Below are 19,607 nucleotides of genomic sequence, written 5' to 3' on the forward strand. Positions count from 1 at the left end.
GAATTCATTCTTAACAGCCAATGTTTCTTTACAGCTAGATAGAAATATGGATAAGTTAACTTTCAAAGCAAAGCTACCAGCTGTCCTGTTACTTGTATTTTCAGAATGCACAATATAAAAATTGTTTTCTATATGATTAATCATTTTTTTCCTAGTGATTCTAGCACCTGCATGAAATGTAATAATAGAAATATAAGGATTCGTTTCTGGGAGACACTGGGCTAGCTCTTGACAACTGTATGTATGTATCTGCTTATGCTTTCACAGCAAATTGTTTGGGTTATGTTTCTGTGTGTGCGTGTCTAAGTTTCCATTTCTGCAAGTCAATGTCAGATGTCACAAATTAACCAGATGTCACTGATGTTCACTGTGTATCTGCTGTGCTCCACAGCTCTAGTTGAAGAACCTCCCAGAGAGGTAGTATTGAGGACAAGTGGTGACACAAGCTTGCAAGGAAGCTTCTCGTCTCAGTCAGTCCAAGTGTCTGCCTCTAAGCAGGAGGCCTCCTTCAGCAGTTTCAGCAGCAGCAGTGCTAGCAGCATGACTGAAATGAAATTTGCAAGCATGTCTGCCCAAAGCATGTCCTCCATGCAAGAGTCCTTTGTAGAAATGAGTTCCAGCAGTTTTATGGGAAAATCTAGTATGACACAACTGGAAAGTTCAACTAGTAGAATGCTTAAAGCAGGCCTAAGAGGTGAGCAATCCAATTATTGGTAGAGGTAGACAAGCCTAGTAGCATGGTAGAATCTTTAGTACACACAATTCAGTAGAATGCAAGTTTTTATTTCTTTTCAGTGATTCTAAACGTTTGTTGTTGTTGTTCCATAAAGGAATTCCACCTAAAATTGAGGCTCTTCCCTCTGACATCAGCATTGATGAAGGAAAAGTTTTAACAGTAGCCTGCGCTTTTACGGGTGAGCCTACCCCGGAAATAACATGGTCTCGTGGTGGAAGAACAATTCACGATCAAGAACAGCGAGGGCGATTCCATATTGAAAACACAGATGACCTGACGACTCTGATCATCATGGACGTACGGAAACAAGATGGTGGACTGTATACCCTGAGTTTAGGGAATGAATTTGGATCTGACTCTGCTACTGTGAATATAAATATTCGATCCATTTAAGAGGGCCTGTGCTCTCACACTCAGACTCATTCTTAACCTTTCCCAAATGATTCACATGGACTAATCTTTCTATCTTTCTGATCTGTAAATACTTAAAAAAAAGAGTAGTTTTGTATCAACCTAAATGAGTCGAAGTTCAAAAATAATACATTTCAGTCTTTTCATAATTGTTGACCTAAGAAGATTACACATTTTCTAGTGACATGTACATACTGTATATAGCCGGATTAACGGTTATAAAGTTTTGTACCATTTATTTTATGACATTTTACACTGTAACTATTGAAACTAACGGTTGGTAGGAGAAAGTTTCTTATGGAACGAATACCCTGCTCAACACTTAATCAATCTTTGTGCCTCAACATAATGTTGATGTCTAAGTATGCCTCAGTGGGTCGAGGAATTCCCCATTGAAGATGTCCTATCCACCGAAAAATGCTGTGCACATCACCTGATATGCACCGATACTTATGGAATCAGAAATGTAAGGCATTGGTGATGTTTGCATTTACCCTCCTGTAAGCAACACTTTAACGTCTTACATTTTCTGATGATGTCACACTCAAAATTATCATGACTTAAATATTACCAGAACAAAGTGTAACGGCCAACACTTTGTTCGCTCATTTCACACTGTCTCTGACCATAGAGAGTGCCTGGGTAGCTTGGAAAAGTAACATCACCTGGCCATCCCCTCAGTTAACCAAGTTATTCATGCATTCCTATGCCAGAGCAGTGTCAACTCTTGGAGGTTCAGGGGTGCAGCCAACGCCTTCGTGTGGTAGTTCTAAATTTAAACCAGAAACTGGGGCAACTAAGCAATGAGCCACAGCAAAAAATAAAGAACAAAATAAAGCTGTCGTTAAATTTAAAAACAACAAAATATTACTAACTGCCCAAAATATCAATTTGATGTAGTTCTTTTCATGCAAGTTTAAATTCAGTTGTTAGTTATAATTGTTGGACCTCCTTGAGATAGTAACAACAAAATAAAGCAAGCTATCTGCACCTCAAAATGTGTGGCTGGTTGTTTTCTGTGAAATTCTGTGGTTGGGGAGGTATGTGCCTTTGAAAATCACAGAAATGATGATAGAGAAGAAAAAGCAACTCAAGTTCTCTACAGCAAATATTTAAATTATCATGTTGAATGTACTCAACAATTTTTTAAAAGCACAGATATGATTCTCATGGATATATTTATCCCCAGAAGTTAACAAAAATCCCCCAAAATAAGAAATCTTCTAAACATATTATCAAGAAAAATATTTTTAGAGGGACTGATTCAACTAAATCCAAAGGTACGGGAACATCAAAAATTCACAATATTTTGTGCAAAGATGAGCAAGATGAGATAGACCCTGTCCCTTAAGAAACATACAGAAGAGAAAATGACCACTTCAGGGAAAATGATCAACTGTGCAACTGAATCCATTACTGACTATTGTAGCTCCAAGCTGAGACAGAACAAATCAGTCTTCAAAGCTAAAGGACTTTTTTTTTTTAAAGAACTCATTTTAAATTGTATAGTCCTACCATGCTTTTCAAAACAACTGATCTATACTTAATAATAAAATACCTACCTCCAGAAAAATCTGTATTTATCCATCTCAATTAGATAATCCTAATTGTAAAACTATACAGTTGATTCTTTGCCTAAATTACCTCCTAAATGTAAATATAAGCGGCCAAAGTTGAAGCAAATGCACAGTCAATTCCTACTCCCCAAAGAAGATCTTGGGTCTGCATTAGTTTATTCAGCAAATATTCTTTCTTAAGGCTTCCTTGGCGCCTCAGCGGTAAAAGAATTCACCTGCCAATCCAGGAGACTCAGGTTCAATCCCTGGGTCAGGAAGATCCCCTGGAGAAGGGAATGGCAACCTGCTCCAGTATTCTTGCCTGGGAAATCCATGGACAGAGGGCCACATACAGTCTATGCGGTCACAAGAGTCAGACACGACTTAGCAACTGACAAAAACAACTGCAACAAATTCTTTAAGTCAGATTTCCTAAAAGCAGACTCTAGTTGTTTGAGGGACTGCTCTCAGAAAGTCAGATTCCCTAAAAGCAGAGTCTAAGACAGAGACTGGAGATTAATAGTTTGAGGAGCTGCTCTCAAGAAAAAGAGTGAGGGGAGCAGAGCAGAGGAAAAAAGCTAAGCAAGAATGTGGTCTCGGCAGGAGCTTCAGCCCCATCCCATGAGTACCATAGTTGGTTCCACCTGGGAACAGGGACGCAGACCATCTGCATCCCCTCATCAGTGGCTACATGCTGTGAGCTTGTGGGGGTGGGCACGGGTGAGGGAAATAATCTCCAGGGTGAGGGGCACCCCTTGGCCAGACAGCTCTCTACAGACTAGGGCAGCTCAACAGCCGATGCTCACGAAACCGGAGTGGATACGCATAACCTGGGTCTGGGCAGTACCGACAGCACCCACAACACCATCAAACAACTTAATACCTATTCTTGAGACAGGCTGGGACCTGGGACCTTTTGCTGTAGTGCCTGCACCTGGACAAATGTCTCCTCAAGCAACAAAATACAGAGAAACTACAAAGGACTAAAAATAACTGCATGCATGTGCAGTTGGGGCAAATTATGAACAAGATACAGAAAAGACCAAAAACCCACACAGCGCCATCAGGTAGGTGGGCAGACCACCTAAGCCAACCCCGGACCCACTGCTACCCTCACCCCGTATAAGGAACCAGCTCACCCGTGCTGCCCTCCAGGAAGCAGGCAAGGGAAACCGTCACTTGTTTCTGCTCCTTCCTGTTGCAGCAGGGGCCCCAATAAAGCCTTGCTGGAATTTCCTGTCTAGCCTCTTATCAATTTCTATTGACTAAGGAGGCCACGAACTCTGGTCAGTAACATACTTTTTGGGGACACAATGAAAGGACAGCTGTCCCTGTCCCAGGAGAGGATCTGGGCACCGCCAGGGACCACCGAATGCGGCTTCCCCCTGGGTGACAAGTGCTCGCCTGGATCTCATTTCAGTGTCACCACGTTTGATAAGTCTGCCTTCCTGGTCGCTGGCGGTCCCAGAACCCTCATTCAGGCAACACTCTCCCCCTTACCTTTGTCCCTTTCCCTCTCCTGAAATCTCTCTACTTCTCCCCTCTCTGTCCTCTTACTTCTGCCCCATCCTTCCCAGAGAGTGGACATCGGGCAGCTGCTGCATCACTCCTCTTGGCTTGTGAGACCCTCTGGCCAGCAACAGCTCCCCTTGACCAGTGACAAACAGGTGGGAGAGGCCTGCCTCACACCGTGCAGACAGACCCTGGTCCAGTAGGCTCTCCTTTACTGGAGATTTACAAGAGTGAAGGAGATTCAAACCTAATATCATGTAGTGGCTGGAAGTCTGAGCGCCTCACAATATTCTCACCTTTATTTTCCTGCTGCCAAGAGATGTCCCACTGGGAACAGGCTGAAATGGCAGATTTCTGGATACTGGTGGACGCATGGGTAGAAGTCCCATCTGTGGGTTGGGGACCCAGAAATGATGCACAACTGGCTGGTTTCCAGGCTTGATCACCCCGGTGGACAGTGGACAGGGTGCTCCCTCCATCACCGGCCCTTTCTGGAAGCAGATGGGTTGGTACCTGAATAGACGTCTGCAGGGGGCAGGTTGAAATGGCAATCTCTTTCTGTCTCTTTCAGTCTCTTCTGTCCCTCTCCCTTTGCCCCTCCCTTGGTCCTCAGCCCTACACTCCTGTGCCCTTCATCCTGAAGACTCTTTGTGTCTTTAAGTTTCCGTCATTGTCCATGGTTTTAAAAGGACCTTTGTTTTATGTCTTTTTGTCTGTCCAACTGATCCTGCGAGTCTCTGCAAACATTGTGGACCTGGTGGAGCACTTAGGCCTTGAAATGCAAAAACAACCCACAGGGCCTGAGACTCCAGGCTTGGGGTGCTTAGTAGGACTTTAAAGACCACCACTGGCAGAAAAGAAAAGTAGCTTGCCTTTCTCCCCCCTGCCTCCAATGTTAACTGTTCTGCCTGGCTCTAGGAACTATCTGATCTACCTAAGGTCCCCCAGACGGAGGAAAAAAAGAGGACTTTTAAACTCTGACGGGAAAGCTATTGGATCTCTGGTTCTGTCTGTATGTAAAAATTAACTTGTAAATGAGCTGTTTTTAATTGGCTTAAAGGAAACTGAGCACTTATATGCATTCTCAGAAATATAAAAGAAACTCGCCAGTGTACATTTCAGATTAATGTAAATATGAGAAATGCCCAGGGTATCTCTGCATTCTTAACAACTGGAGACAGTTTAAATAACACAGTTTAAAAAGAAATAAACTGATTTTCTTTTACAGTGCAGCCTGGTGCCAATATGTACTGGGTGACCAGGAGAAGTGGTCACAGAATGGATCCCTTAAGTGTGTTGTTTTGGTTCTTTTTAAACAGAGAATAACTTAATGAAAACGTTGTTGTTGAGTCGCTCAGTTGTGTCCAACTCTTTTCTGACCCCATGGAGTATAGCCGGCCAGGCTCCTCTGTCCGTGGGATTTCCCAGGCAAGGATACTGAAATAGTTTGCCATTTCATTTTCCAGGGTAGCTTCCCAAAATACAGGGATCAAACCCGTGTCTGATACATTGCAGGCAGAGTCTTCACCACTGAACCACCTGGGAAGCCCCAATAAATACACAGAATATTATAAAGGCTTTTGAATCCTTTTCTTGCCATCCAATAGTAACCACTAAGGTCAAATCAGCTGTTATGATTTCCATGTGTTTGTTTTTTCTTAAGCATTTACCACAAAAGTATAAATCTATAAAGTCTATTTTTCTGTTTATGTTTTCAACCTTGATATAAATGATACCACATTGTACATCTCTCACAGCTTGCTTTTTTAAGGAAAGCACTTTTGTTGTGGAAAAATTCAAATGTATACAAATAAACAGAATAGTGCAATGAAACAAGTATAAACAACAAGGCCCCGTTGTGCAGCCCAAGGAGCCACACTCTATATTCTGTGAAAAACAACAGTGGAAAAGAATACAAAAAAGAATATATACACATGTACAACTGAACCACCCTGCTGCACAGCAGAAATCAATGCAATGCTACAAATCAACTATACTTCAACAGAAAAAAATACAAATCTTTTCAAAAGAAGAGTATAATGAACTCCTATGTATCCATCACCCAGCTCCAATGATCAACTGGATCTCTTAAACTTTAACACCATTTTACTACTGGATCTATTTTTGTAAGCAGTCCCCAAAATGGAGAAAGGTCCCGTGTGTGCAGACCTTTATACTTAACCGAGACTCAGGCCTGAGGGATTTTTATCATGTGTGTGGAGCCTCTATGCCTATGTTGTTCCCAAAGATTGGGAGCCAGACGTTCTCACAGACCCCCCGTCTTCCAGTCTCTTAATTAGTCATCGGCACTCTAAGCCTCCTTCTTGAGCCCCTTTTTCTTCCCCTTCACCACCTCCTTCAGCTCCTGGACTCCCACCTCACCACCCTGACAAATCGAAACCCCCAAATCAGTGCCCCAGTGCTTTTCCCAGCGGAGCTCTGATCAGGTTCAAAGTTAACCCCCCACTTTTGTCCCACAAAGCCTTTACCCCCTTCAGGAAGCAGCTAGAATGCACGTCCCCTTTTCAGTGGGAGACTTGGGAATCTGTAAGCAGAGATGTGGCAGGTTCTCAGAGAACCCTGACAAGTTTAGGACCAAATTTGTCAGGCTGGGGTTGACACACTCTCACCTGGCAGAACATCACGGTCATTCGGGCCTACTGTTGCAAGCTGAGCATATACTGAGAAACACCAGGGAACAGGCAGATGGCCTACTGGCCACCAACCCGCATCAGCAAATTTATCAGGGGAGTGAGGATGCAGTCCCAGAACATGACCCACGCTGGGACTATGAAGATCAAGTAGGCCACGCTAGGATGAGACATGTTATTTGTCTATCGGAAGGAATGAAAAAGTGTATGGTAAAGCCTGTAAACTAGGTAAGTTCTAAGAGGTTACAGAGAAGAAAGATGGAAAGCTGCAATCTTCCTGAGCCAGCTAGTACATGAATATACACCCTCAGTCCACAGAAGGGAGACACTACTGGCTATGCTTTTTATCAAATGGTTGTCTAAGGAGTCCTTACAAATAGCTACAAAAAGAGACATGAAAGGCAACGGAGAAAAGGAAAGATATATCCATCTGAATGCAGAGTTCCAAAGAATAGCAGACAGAGATAAGAAAGCCTTTCTAAGTGAACAATGCAAAAAAATAGAGGAAAACAATAGAATGGGAAAGACTAGAGATCTCTTAAAGAATATTAGAGATACCAAGGGAACATTTCATGCAAAGATGGACACAATAAAGGACAGAAATAGTATGAACCTAACAGAAGCAGAAGATGTTAAGAAGAGGTGGCAAGAATACACAAGGAACTATACAAATAAGATTCTTAACCACCCAGATAACCACAGTGGTGTAATCACTCACCTAGAGCCAGACATCCTGGAGTGCAAAGTCAAGTGGGACTTAGGAAAAATCACTACGAGCAAAGCTAGTGGATGTGATGGAATTCCAGCTGAGCTATTTCAAATCCTAAAAGATGATGCTGTGAAAGTGCTACACTCAATATGCCAGCAAATTTGGAAAACTCAAAGGTCGGTTTTCATTCAATCCCAAAGAAAGACAATGCCAAAGAACACTCAAACTACTGCACAATTGCACTCATCTCACATGCTAGCAAAGTAATGCTCTAAATTCTCCAGGCCAGGTTTCAACAGTATGTGAACTGAGAACTTCCTGATGTACAAGCTGGAGTTAGGAAAGGCAGAGGAACCAGAGATCAAATTGCCAACATTCATTGGAACATAGAAAAAGCAAGAGAATTCCAGAAAAACATCTATTTCTGCTTTATTGACTACGCTAAAGCCTTTGACTGTGTGGATCATAACAAACTATGGAAAATTCTAAGAGAGATGGGAATACCAGACCATCTTCCCTGCCTCCTGAGAAACCTTTATGCAGGTCAAGAAGCAACAGTTAGAACTGGACATGGAACAAAGGACTGGTTCCAAATTGGGAAAGGAGTACGTCAAGGCTGTATATTGTCACCCTGCTTATTTAACTTATATGCAGAGTACATCACGTGAAATGCAGGGCTCGATGAAGCACAAACTGGAATCAAGATTGCCGGGAGAAATATCAATAACCTCAGATATGTAGATGACACCACCCTTACAGCAGAAAGTGAAGAGGAACTAAAGAGCCTCTTGATAAAAGTGAAAGGAGAGCGAAAAAGCTGGCTTAAAACTCAACATTCAAAAAATAAAGATCATGGCATCTGGTCCCATGACTTCATGGCAAATAGATGGGGAAAAAACAGAAACAATGACAGGCTTTATTTTCTTGGGCTCCAAAATCACTGCAGATGGTGACTGCAGCCATGAAATTAAAGGATGCTTGCTCCTTGGAAGAAAATTTATGACAAACCTAAATAGCAGAGACATTACTTTGCTGACAAAGGTCGATCTAGTCAAAGCTATGGTTTATCCAATAGTCCTGTATGGATGTGAGAGCTGGACCATAAAGAAGGCTGAGTGCCAAAGAATTGATGCTTTTGAACTGTGGTGTTGGAGAAGGCTCTTTAGAGTCCCTCGGACAGCAAGGAGATCAAACCAGTCAGTCCTAAAGGAAATCAATACTGAATATTCATTGAAAGGACTGAAGCTGAAGCTCCAATACTTTGGCCACCTGACTGGAAGGGCCGACTCATTGGAAAAGACCCTGATGCTGGGAAAGATTGAAGGCATGAGGAGAAGGGGACAACAGAGGATGAGATGGTTCGATGGCATCACTGACTCAATGGACATGAGTTTGAGTAAACTCTGGGAGATGGTGATGGACAGGGAAGCCTGGCATGCTGCAGTCCATGGGGTGCAAAGATTCAGACATGACCAAGCGAATGAACAGCAACAACTCCTGACATTAGGAGAAAAATATGAAAGCTCAAGGCTGGGCCCCAAACCTCATTGTCAACCTTGATAAAGGAGGTCTTTCAAGGTCTATAACAACCAAGACTTAACAGACAAGACCAATAAGGATAAGAGGTTAATAAAGAAAACAGAGCTTTTGGCTGCTCTGACTCACCCACCACCTTGAGGGGACCCCAGAGGGCTGAGAAGGCTGGACAGGCTGCCAAGAAGCTTCCTGGACCCGGATCAGAGTACCTTTTGTCAGAAGGAGGTCACTGGAAGGGGAATGTCCTGAGTGCCCTCCTATGGGATGATCCAGGGGCAACTTGATGGGCCCCAGTTCCTCGTAATTTATGTCTCCCCTTGCCTATGAAGTCGGGTCCATTAATATTACTCACTCCTTTTAGTATATGCCAGAATGCCTTCCTTGGGAGAGAGCTGCTAAATAAGTTCAGTTCAGTCGCTCAGTTGTGTCCGACTCTTTGCGACCCCATGAATCGCAGCACACCAGGCCTCCTTGTCCATCACCAACTCCTGGAGCTCACCCAGACTCACGTCCATTGAGTCAGTGATGCCATCCAGCCATCTCATCCTCTGTTGTCCCCTTCTCCTCCTGCACCCAATCCCTCCCAGCATCAGTCTTTTTCAATGAGTCAACTCTTCGCATGAGGTGGCCAAAGTACTGGAGTTTCAGCTTTAGCATCATTCCTTCCAAAGAAATCCCAGGGCTGATCTCCTTCAGAATGGACTGGTTGGATCTCCTTGCAGTCCAAGGGACTCTCAAGAGTCTTCTCCAACACCACAGTTCAAAGGCATCATTTCTTCAGTGCTCAGCCTTCTTCACAGTCCAACTCTCACGTCCATACATGACCACAGGAAAAACCATAGCCTTGACTAGATGAACCTTTGTTGGCAAAGTAATGTCTCTGCTTTTGAATATGCTATCTAGGTTGGACATAACTTTCCTTCCAAGGAGTAAGCATCTTTTAATTTCATGGCTGCAGTCACCATCTGCAGTGATTTTGGAGCCCAAAAAAATAAAGTTAGCCACTGTTTCCACTGTTTCCCCATCTATTTCCCATGAAGTGATGCCATGATCTTCGTTTTCTGAATGTTGAGCTTTAAGCCAACTTTTTCACTCTCCACTTTCACTTTCATCAGGAGGCTTTTGAGTTCCTCTTCACTTTCTACCATAAGGGTGGTATCATCTGCATATCTAAGGTTATTGATATTTCTCCCAGCAATCTTGATTCCAGCTTGTGCTTCTTCCAGCCCAGCATTTCTCATACTGTACTCTGCATATAAGTTAAATAAGCAGAGTGACAATATACAGCCTTGACATACTCCTTTTCCTATTTGGAACCAGTCTGTTGTTCCATGTCCAGTTCTAACTGTTGCTTCCTGACCTGCATACAGATTTCTCAAGAGGCAGATCAGGTGGTCTGGTATTCCCATCTCTTTCAGAATTTTCCACAGTTTATTGTGATCCACACAGTCAATGGCTTTGGCATAGTCAATAAAGCAGAAATAGATGTTTTTCTGGAACTCTCTTGCTTTTTCCATGATCCAGCGGATATTGGCAATTTGATCTCTGGTTCCTCTCCCTTTTCTAAAGCCAGCTTGAACGTCAGGAAGTTTACGGTTCACATATTGCTGAAGCCTGGCTTGGAGAATTTTGAGCATTACTTTACTAGCGTGTGAGATGAGTGCAATTGTGTGGTAGTTTGAGTATTCTTTGGCATTGCCTTTCTTTGGGATTGGAATGAAAACTGAGCTTTTCCAGTCCTGTGGCCACTGCTGAGTTTTCCACATTTGCTGGCATATTGAGTGCAGCACTTTCACAGCATCAGCTTTCAGGATTTGGAATAGCTCAACTGGAATTCCATCACCTCCACTAGCTTTGTTCGTAGTGATGCCTTCTAAGGCCCACTTGACTTCACATTCCAGGATGTCTGGCTCTAGGTCAGTGATCACACCATCGTGATTATCTGGGTCGTGAAGATTGTTTTTTGTACAGTTCTTCTGTGTATTCTTGCCATCTCTTCTTAATATCTTCTGCTTCTGTTAGGTCCATACCATTTCTGTCTTTTATTGAGCCCATCTTTGCATGAAATTTTCCCTTGGTATCTCTAATTTTCTTGAAGAGATCTCTAGCCTTTCCCATTCTGTTGTTTTCCTCTATTTCTTTGCATTGATCACTGAAGAAGGCTTTCTTATCTCTTCTTGCTATTCTTTGGAACTCTGCATTCAGATGCTTATATCTTTCCTTTTCTCCTTTGCTTTTCACTTCTTTTCTTTTCACAGCTATTTGTAAGCCCTCCCCAGACAGCCATTTTGCTTTTTTGCATTTCTTTTCCACGGGGATGGTCTTGATCCCTGTCCCCTGTACAATGTCACAAACCTCATTCCATAGTTCATTAGGCACTCTATCTATCAGATCTAGGCCCTTAAATCTATTTCTCACTTCCACTGTAGAATCATAAGGGATTTGATTTAGGTCATATGTGCATGGTCTAGTGGTTTTCCCTACTTTCTTCAATTTAAGTCTGAATTTGGCAATAAGGAGTTCATGATCTGAGCCACAGTCGGCTCCTGGTCTTGTTTTTGCTGACTGTATAGAGCTTCTCCATCTTTGGCTGCAAAGAATGTAATCAGTCTGGTTTCGGTGTTGACCATCTGGTGATGTCCATGTGTAGAGTCTTCTCTTGTGTTGTTGGAAGAGGGTGTTTGTTATGATCAGTGCATTTTCTTGGCCAAACTCTATTAGTCCTTGCCCTGCTTCATTCTGTATTCCAAGGCCAAATTTGCCTGTTACTCCAGGTGTTTCTTGACTTCCTACTTTTGCATTCCAGTCCCCTAAAGGGTGAAGTCCAAACAGGCAGAGAATTCAAACAGAGAATGCATCTATTGGTAGCCCTCAATGACCCACCTGCTGGTCATCAAAATATTTTCCAAGACATCCCCCAAGAAATTACAGAGCAAGTAGATAACAGCAGTTTAAGATACTTCAGTGCCAAGCAGGGCAAAACATGTTCCCCTGTACAGAAATAAGAGTAAGGCCTGGGAGGGAACATCCAGAGAGAATATCCTTGAAAGTAAGAAGCCCTGAGGGGACTCCAGCCACCGGTCACCAAGTTTCTAAAATGCAGACTCATTAGGCCCTGCCAATCCCCTTGAAACACCCTGATCCTCCCCAGTCAGAAGCCTAATGGACAGCATCGTCAGTTTGTGCAAGACTTAGAGCAATGAAGGAGGCAGTCATCCCTGTTCACCCACGGATGCCAAACCCACACACCTTGTCACCGCACGCTGCGGAGCGCTCGGTATTTCTCTGTTTGGTACCTCAAAGATGCATTTTTCTGTATTCCCCTCCATCCATACTCCCAGTATCCTTTTGTCTTTGTATGGAGGGACCCTGACACCCTGGAGGCTACCCAATATACATGGACAGTGCTTCCACAGGGTGTTCAGGACAGCCCCCATTATTTTTGGAAATGCATTAGCAAGGGATGTGATCCTTGAAAAGGGAACTCTGCTACAATATGTTGATGATTGATTGATAAGTAGTGAGACCGAACAAGACTCAGATCAAAATACTGTTAAGGTCTTAAATTTTCTGGTCAAAAAGGGATATATCTCATCAACCAAGGCTCAAATATCACAGCAATGGGTTCAATATTTAGGATCTGTTTTGACCCCTGGGGCCACAGGTCAGACAAGAGCAACTGGTGATTATGATCTCCAACCAAAGAGAGGCAACTCCAAGGCTTTCTCAGGATGACTGGGTTCTGTCACATCTGGATTCCAAATTATGGCCTTAAAGCCAAAGCCTTCTCTGAGGCTCTAAAGGAAGAAGAAAGGGAATCCCTTCGTTGAAAGAGCAACCACCAGTGACTCTAAAGACTGTGTTAAGCAGAGCATTAGCACTGAGACTTCCAAATTTGGACAAGCCCTTTACCCTATACATTCACAAGAGATCGGGGATAGTACTATGAGTCCTGACCCAAAATCTGGGACCACATCAGAGACCAGTGGCTTATTTTTCAAAACAACTGGACACAGTGGCCTTGTAATGACCAAACTGCCTGCTGGCAATAGCAGCCATAGTCTTGCTGGTTAATGAGGCTTCCCAGCTTACCCTGGGTCAACACAAAGATGTGTTAAGCCTTTATCAGGTACAGTCAGTGCTGGAAGTCAAAGATCATCATTGGTTGACTGGAGGAAGGTTAACAAGATATCAGGCCCTCCTAACAGAGACCCTCAACATTATAAGTGTGCCAAACCCTGAACCCAGCAACTCTGCTTCCAGTAGTTGAGAGTGGAGACTTACTGCATCATTGTATAAACACCATAGAACAAACTTACTCCAGCAGATCTGATCTTCTAGATGAATCTCTTGACAGCCATGAGGTCAAATGGTTTACTTATGGGAGCAGTTTTATAGAAATGGGAACCTGAAAGGTGGGGCATGCCATTGCTAGTCTAGATCAAGTCACAGAAGCAAAGGCCCCACCAACCCAGACATCAGCACAGATGTGGAACTAATTCACTAATGGGAGCTTTGCAGTTAGGGAAGGATAAGAAATTAAATGCTTCTATTGACTCTAACTATGGGTTCCACATGCTACATGCTCATACTACCATTTGGAAAGAAAGAGGAATGTTAACCACTAGAAATTCTCCTATAAAACATAAAGATGTGATTCTGGCTCATTTAGATGGGGTGCAGCTCCCAACCCGGGTAGCCACTGTAGGGGCCATCAGAGGAATGGATCTCTTGTGAGCCAAGGAGACAGCAAAGTTTATCAAATTGCAAAAAAGGCAGCTCAACTGCAAGAGCCTGAACAAGTTATGGCCCTAGTGATTGATCACCCTGAACTCTGTAGCCTTCCCCAGTATTCTCCAAAAGAACAAGAAAATGCTGAGAAACAGGGCTATGAGAAGGGAAGCACAGTCTGGTATAAAAAGGAGGGTAAGGTTCTAATTCCTGAGTCCCTACAATGGAAACTAAGAGTTTACATGATGCCACCCATCATGGGAGGGGTGCACTATGGGACTTGACACAAAAGGCTTTCTCAGGGAAGGGGCTTAAAAGAACAGAAAAACAAGTAATGCTTGCCTGTGATTTATGTGACCAGAATAACCCACAGACCCACTCAATACCCCCATCATTACTTAGGCCAATCCAATGCCAAGTGACATATCTGGGGTGGAGGTGGGCGGAGACTGGTAGATTTCACTTAAATGCCCCCACAATCAGGATATAAATATCTTCTGATACTTTTCACTAGATGGGTTGAAGCCTTTTCTGCCTGATCTGAAAAGGCTATGGAAATCTATAAGTCCCTTTTAAAAGAAATAATCCCTTGATTTGGACTTCCAAAGTCCCTCCAGAACAGTAACAGGCCCTCTTTTATAGCCCAAATCTCACAGGGACTTACTATGCCCCTAGGGATACACCGTAAAGTAAACATCTCTTGGCTGCCCCAGTCTTCAGGGAAGGTAGAGAAAATGAACCACACTTTAAAGAAAACCACAGCAAAGCTCTGTCAAGAAACTCATGAACTTTGGACCAACTTTCTTCTTATTGCACTACTAAAGGTCCATGTAGACCCCAGGAGTGGTCTGAGTCTTAGCCCATTTGAAATGATCTATGGAAGGCCTTTTATTACTATTGATATTCGAGAATCGTATTTCAAGCGGAACATTTAAAAGAGTCTTGTCCAATTCTTTGTGAACCAATGGACTATACAGTCCATGGAATTCTCCAGGCCAGAATACTGGAGTGGGTAGCCTTTCCCTTCTCCAGGGGATCTTCCCAACCCAGGGATGGAACCCAGGTCTCCCACATTGCAGGGGGATTCTTTACTAGCTGAGTCACCAGGGAAGCCCAAGAATACTGGAGTGGGTAGCCTATCCCTTCTCCAGATCTTCCCAACCCAGGAATTAAACTGGGATCTCCTGCATTGCAGGCAGATTCTTTACCAGCTGAGCTACCAGGGAGGCCATTTAAAAGAATGCTGGATACGCCATTAACAACCCCAGCTGGCTATTACCCTCTTCATGCATTTCCCCTGAACCTGCTGGGTCCAGCGGTAATTAACAATCTAAATGGGGTAAAACTGCCACCCCTTCACCTCCACTAGTCACACACACACACCTTCCAGGGGGCTATTCCAATGCTTTATCCTGACTCCCACATACAACTGGATCCAAGGTGTGGGGCACGCTACATTAAACTGTACATACAGCACTTGTTTCACATGCTCCGAAAACTCTTCCGAGGCATAATACACCAGATATCCTACAACCTTACCCACTGATGCCATGTTTCAAACTATGGCCCCACATCCCTAAACAATGCAGAAGGGCGATGTGAGTGATGGGAAGGCAACATTCCATCCACCCGGTCAATCCAAGTAAACCCACCTGTGGGATTCCAGACAAACAGTGATCAGGCCTATGGAATGCAACCCCCAACTGGTGTCAGCAGGATCATGCATGAGCATCTAGTTTAAAATGCTGTAGAGCGTACACAGAGAGGCTAACAGTGAAGGCTCCACATGCTGCACGCGACTCAGCAGTAGGGCTCTGCCTCTGGGACAGCCTGGCTTTCCTCCAAAAGCATTTCCCACCACACTCTCCTCCCTCCTGTCTCCTCAGGCCATCTCCCTGCACTCAAAAGTAGTCCTCACTCTGGGATTGCTCTCCAATTCCTACACTCCAGCTCCCACCCCACCACACATTCTGGTGGACTTGCATTCCTGTCTGGGACACTGGCCAAAAAAACTCTAGACAAGAAAGATGAGAGAAGAATACCTTTTCAGAAACCCAAAGGGACTATTGAATATACTGTTGAATCAAAGGATTCTTTGAATAGTATAGCCCTGAAATTTGATACAAGCTCAACAAACTTGTTCAATTAAATATTCTCCCTAGCAGTTGTTAATGGACAGGTTTTATAATGTTCTCAATTCTGAATAAGTCTCCAGTGTTGAGCACCCTCCATCTCTAAGCCCCATAAGTCCTCTGTCACAAACATCATCTGAGGCTGAATTTGATAAGACTACTAATCCTGATGTAGTCCACTCAAAAGAAGGAACTCCCTCAACTGCTTTTACTGGTATTCGACCTGCATGAGTTGTATCTTCCACTTCTGAAGAGGAAGAAACACTTAGTGAGAAATTTCTTAAAGTTAACTGCAGATATACTACCAGTGGCAAGAGCACAGTCAGTGGTATGTTGCTAGTTACACCAAATAACATAACATTTGATCCACATAAAACAGACCCCTTGGTTCAAGAGAACGGCTGTGAGGAATATGGCATCATGTAGCCAATGGAATTGTATATCTGCAATCTACAAAGAAAATTTTGGATGGAAAAATAAAGGCATCCTTACTCATGGAGATAGATCAGTCATCAGGAAGGGACTTCTGCCACCTAAAGAAAATGACAAGAAGTAACACTGATGAAATAGACTCAAGAATCCGTGATACAGGCAATGATAGTGCCAGCACTGCTCCTAGGAGCACCAAGAGTCTCTTTCTGAAGACGCTGATGGAATCAGAACTCTCTCCTTTACAAGAGGAGAGAGTTTCTTTCTTTTTTATTTCTTCAGATGAGCTGCAGCAACATAAATCACCTGGTGCATCAAGTCTATGCAGACCATCAAACAGAGTGCAGCAGAATGTTCGACAGTCATATCAGAGGCTGCTAGAACTCCTGGTCACTTAAATCTGATTCTGGACATACTACCAATGAAGTGGGGACTCTCTCCTAAAACTGGCTTAAATAATCTTGAAATGGCCACTAAGGAAGGAGAACAGGCTACAGAAGGTCTTCAAGAAACATCAGGTCCTAAAGAACAAACTTAGGCATAAAAGGTAACCAGGATTTTCCTCTGAATGAGAATTCACTACGGCAAGAAGGAGTTGAAAAAGAAAAGTATTCCTTGTCAGGAAGCAATAGGATTTAAACAAAAGTAAACTGTCAACCCTTCTCCAGTGGACCACATTTTGTCTGAACTCTCCACTATGACCTGTCCGACATGGGTGGCCCTATACAGCATCGAAGAATTGATGCTTTTGAACTGTGGTGTTGGAGAAGACTCTTGAGAGTCCCTTGGACTGCAAGGAGATCCAACCAGTCCATTCTGAAGGAGATCAGCCCTGGGATTTCTTTGGAGGGAATGATTCTGAAGCTGAAACTCCAGTACTTTGGCCACCTCATGTGAAGAGTTGACTCATTGGAAAAGACTCTGATGCTGGGAGGGATTGGGGGCAGGAGGAGAAGGGGACGACAGAGGATGAGATGGCTGGATGGCATCACTGACTTGAAGGATGTGAGTCTGAGTGAACTCCAGGAGTTGGTGATGGACAGGGAGGCTTGGTGTGCTGTGATTCATGGGGTCACAAAGAGTCGGACACGACTGAGCGACTGAACTGAACTGACTGACACAGCATGGCTCATAGTTTCATTGAGTTAGACAAGGCTATGGTCCATGTGATCAGATTGGTTAGTATTTCAGCCTGATGCCCTTTGATGGAGAAGGATAAGAGGCTTATGGAAGCTTCCTGATGTCAGTAGGTGCCCAATATGCTACTGGAGATCAGTGGAGAAGTGACTCCAGAAAAAAGGAAGAGATGGAGCCAAAGCAAAAATACCACCCAGTTGTGGATGTGACTGGTAATGAAAGTCCGATGCTGTAAAGAGCAATATTGCATAGGAATCTGGAATGTTAGGTCCATGAATCAAGGCAAATTGGAAGTGGTCAAATAGGAGACAGCGAGAGTGAACATCGACATCTTAGGAATCAGCGAACTAAAATGGACTAGAAGAGGTGAATTTAACTCAGATGACCACTATATCTACTACTGTGGGCAAGAATCCCTTAGAAGAAATGGAGTAGCCATCATAGTCAACAGAAGAGTCCGAAATGCAATACTTGGATGCAGTCTCAAAAATGACAGAATGATCTCTGTTCATTTCCAAGGCAAACCATTCAATATCACAATAATCCTATGCCCTAACCAATAATGCTGAAGAAGCTGAAGTTGAACAGTTCTATGAAGACCTACAAGACCTTCTAGAGCTAACACCAAAAAAAACATGTCCTCTTCATCATAGGGAACTGGAATGCCAAAGTAGGAAGTCAAGAAATACCAGGAGTAATGGGAAATTTGGCCTTGGAATACAGAATGAAGCAGGGCAAAGGCTAACAGAGTTTTGCCAAGAGAACGCACTGGTCATAGCACTCACTCTCTTCCAACAACACAAGAGAAGACTCTACACATGGACATCACCAGATGATCAATATGGGACCAGATTGATTACATTCTTTGCAGCCAAAGATGGAGAAGCTCTATAAGTCAGCAAAAACAAGACCAGGAGTTAACTGTAGCTGAGATCATGAACTCCTTATTGCCAAATTCAGAGTTAAATTGAAGGAAGTAGGGGAAACCACTAGACCATTCAGGTATGACCTAAATCAAATACCTTATGATTATACAGTGGAAGTGAGAAATAGATTTGAGGGACTAGATCTGAGATAAAGTGGCTGATCAACTATGGATGGAGATTCATGACATTGTACAGGAGGCAGTGATCAAGACCATATCCCCAAGAAAAAGAAATGAAAAAGGCAAAATGTTTATCTGAGAATGCCTTGCAAACAGCTATGAAAAGAGAAGCGAAAGGCAAAGGAGAAAAGGAAAGATATACCCATTTGAATGCAGAGTTCCAAAGAATAGCAAGGAGAGATAAGACAGCCTTCCTCAGTGATCAGTGCAAAGAAATAGAGGAAAACAACAGAATGGGAAAGACTAGAGATCTCTTCAACAAAATTAGAGCTATCAAGGGAACTTTTCATGCAAAGATGGCCACAATAAAGGACAAAAATGGTATGGACCTAACAGAAGCAGAAGATATTAAGAAGAGGTGGCAAGAATACACAGAAGAACTGTACAAAAAAGATCTTCACAACCCAGGTAATCACAATGGTGTGATCACTCACCTAGAGCCAGACATCCTGGAATGTGAAGTCAAGTGGGCCTTATGAAGCATCACTATGAACAAAGCTAGTGGAGGTGATGAAATTCCAATTGAGTTATTTCAAATCCTAAAAGATGATGCTGTGGAAAGTGCTGCACTCAGTATGCCGGCAAATTTGGAAAACTCAGCAGTGGCCACAGGACTGGAAAGGTCAGTTTTCATTCCAATCCCAAAGAAAGGCAATGCTAAAGAATGTTCAAACTACTACACAATTGCACTCATCTCACATGCTAGCAAAGTAGTGCTGAAAATTATCCAAGCCACGCTTCAACAGTACATGAACAGTGAACTTCCAGATGTTCCAGCTGGATTTAGAAAAGGCAGAGGAACCAGAGATCAAGTTGCAAACATCTGTTGGATCATTAAAAAAGCGAGAAAGTTCCAGAAAAACATCTGCTCTATTGACTATGCCAAAGCCTTTGACTGTGTGGATCACAACAAACTGTGGAAAATTCTGAAAGAGATGGGAATACCAGACCACCTGACCTGC

At 43.3% G+C, this 19,607-nt stretch overlaps 1 protein-coding gene and 1 pseudogene across 50 annotated transcripts in view; both read left to right on the forward strand.

Moving 5' to 3' along the window:
* Positions 1-2,145, forward strand: part of TTN (titin) — a 276,354-nt gene extending 274,209 nt beyond the window's left edge. For 49 of the 50 annotated variants that reach the window (XM_070798610.1, XM_070798618.1, XM_070798729.1 and 46 more), the window contains 2 exons: positions 392-694; positions 831-2,145. In XM_070798610.1, the coding sequence (XP_070654711.1) occupies positions 392-694; positions 831-1,129 (602 nt within the window). In that variant the 3' untranslated portion in view covers positions 1,130-2,145. The remainder of the gene's footprint in view (positions 1-391; positions 695-830) is intronic. The other variant, XM_070798811.1, reaches the window with a different exon arrangement.
* An 11,771-nt stretch (positions 2,146-13,916) lies between these two features.
* LOC109576334 (oxidation resistance protein 1-like) lies at positions 13,917-17,052 on the forward strand (annotated as a pseudogene).
* Positions 17,053-19,607: the final 2,555 nt, after the last annotated feature.

Source organism: Bos indicus, chromosome 2, assembly GCF_029378745.1.
Source record: "Bos indicus isolate NIAB-ARS_2022 breed Sahiwal x Tharparkar chromosome 2, NIAB-ARS_B.indTharparkar_mat_pri_1.0, whole genome shotgun sequence".
NCBI lineage: Eukaryota > Metazoa > Chordata > Mammalia > Artiodactyla > Bovidae > Bos > Bos indicus.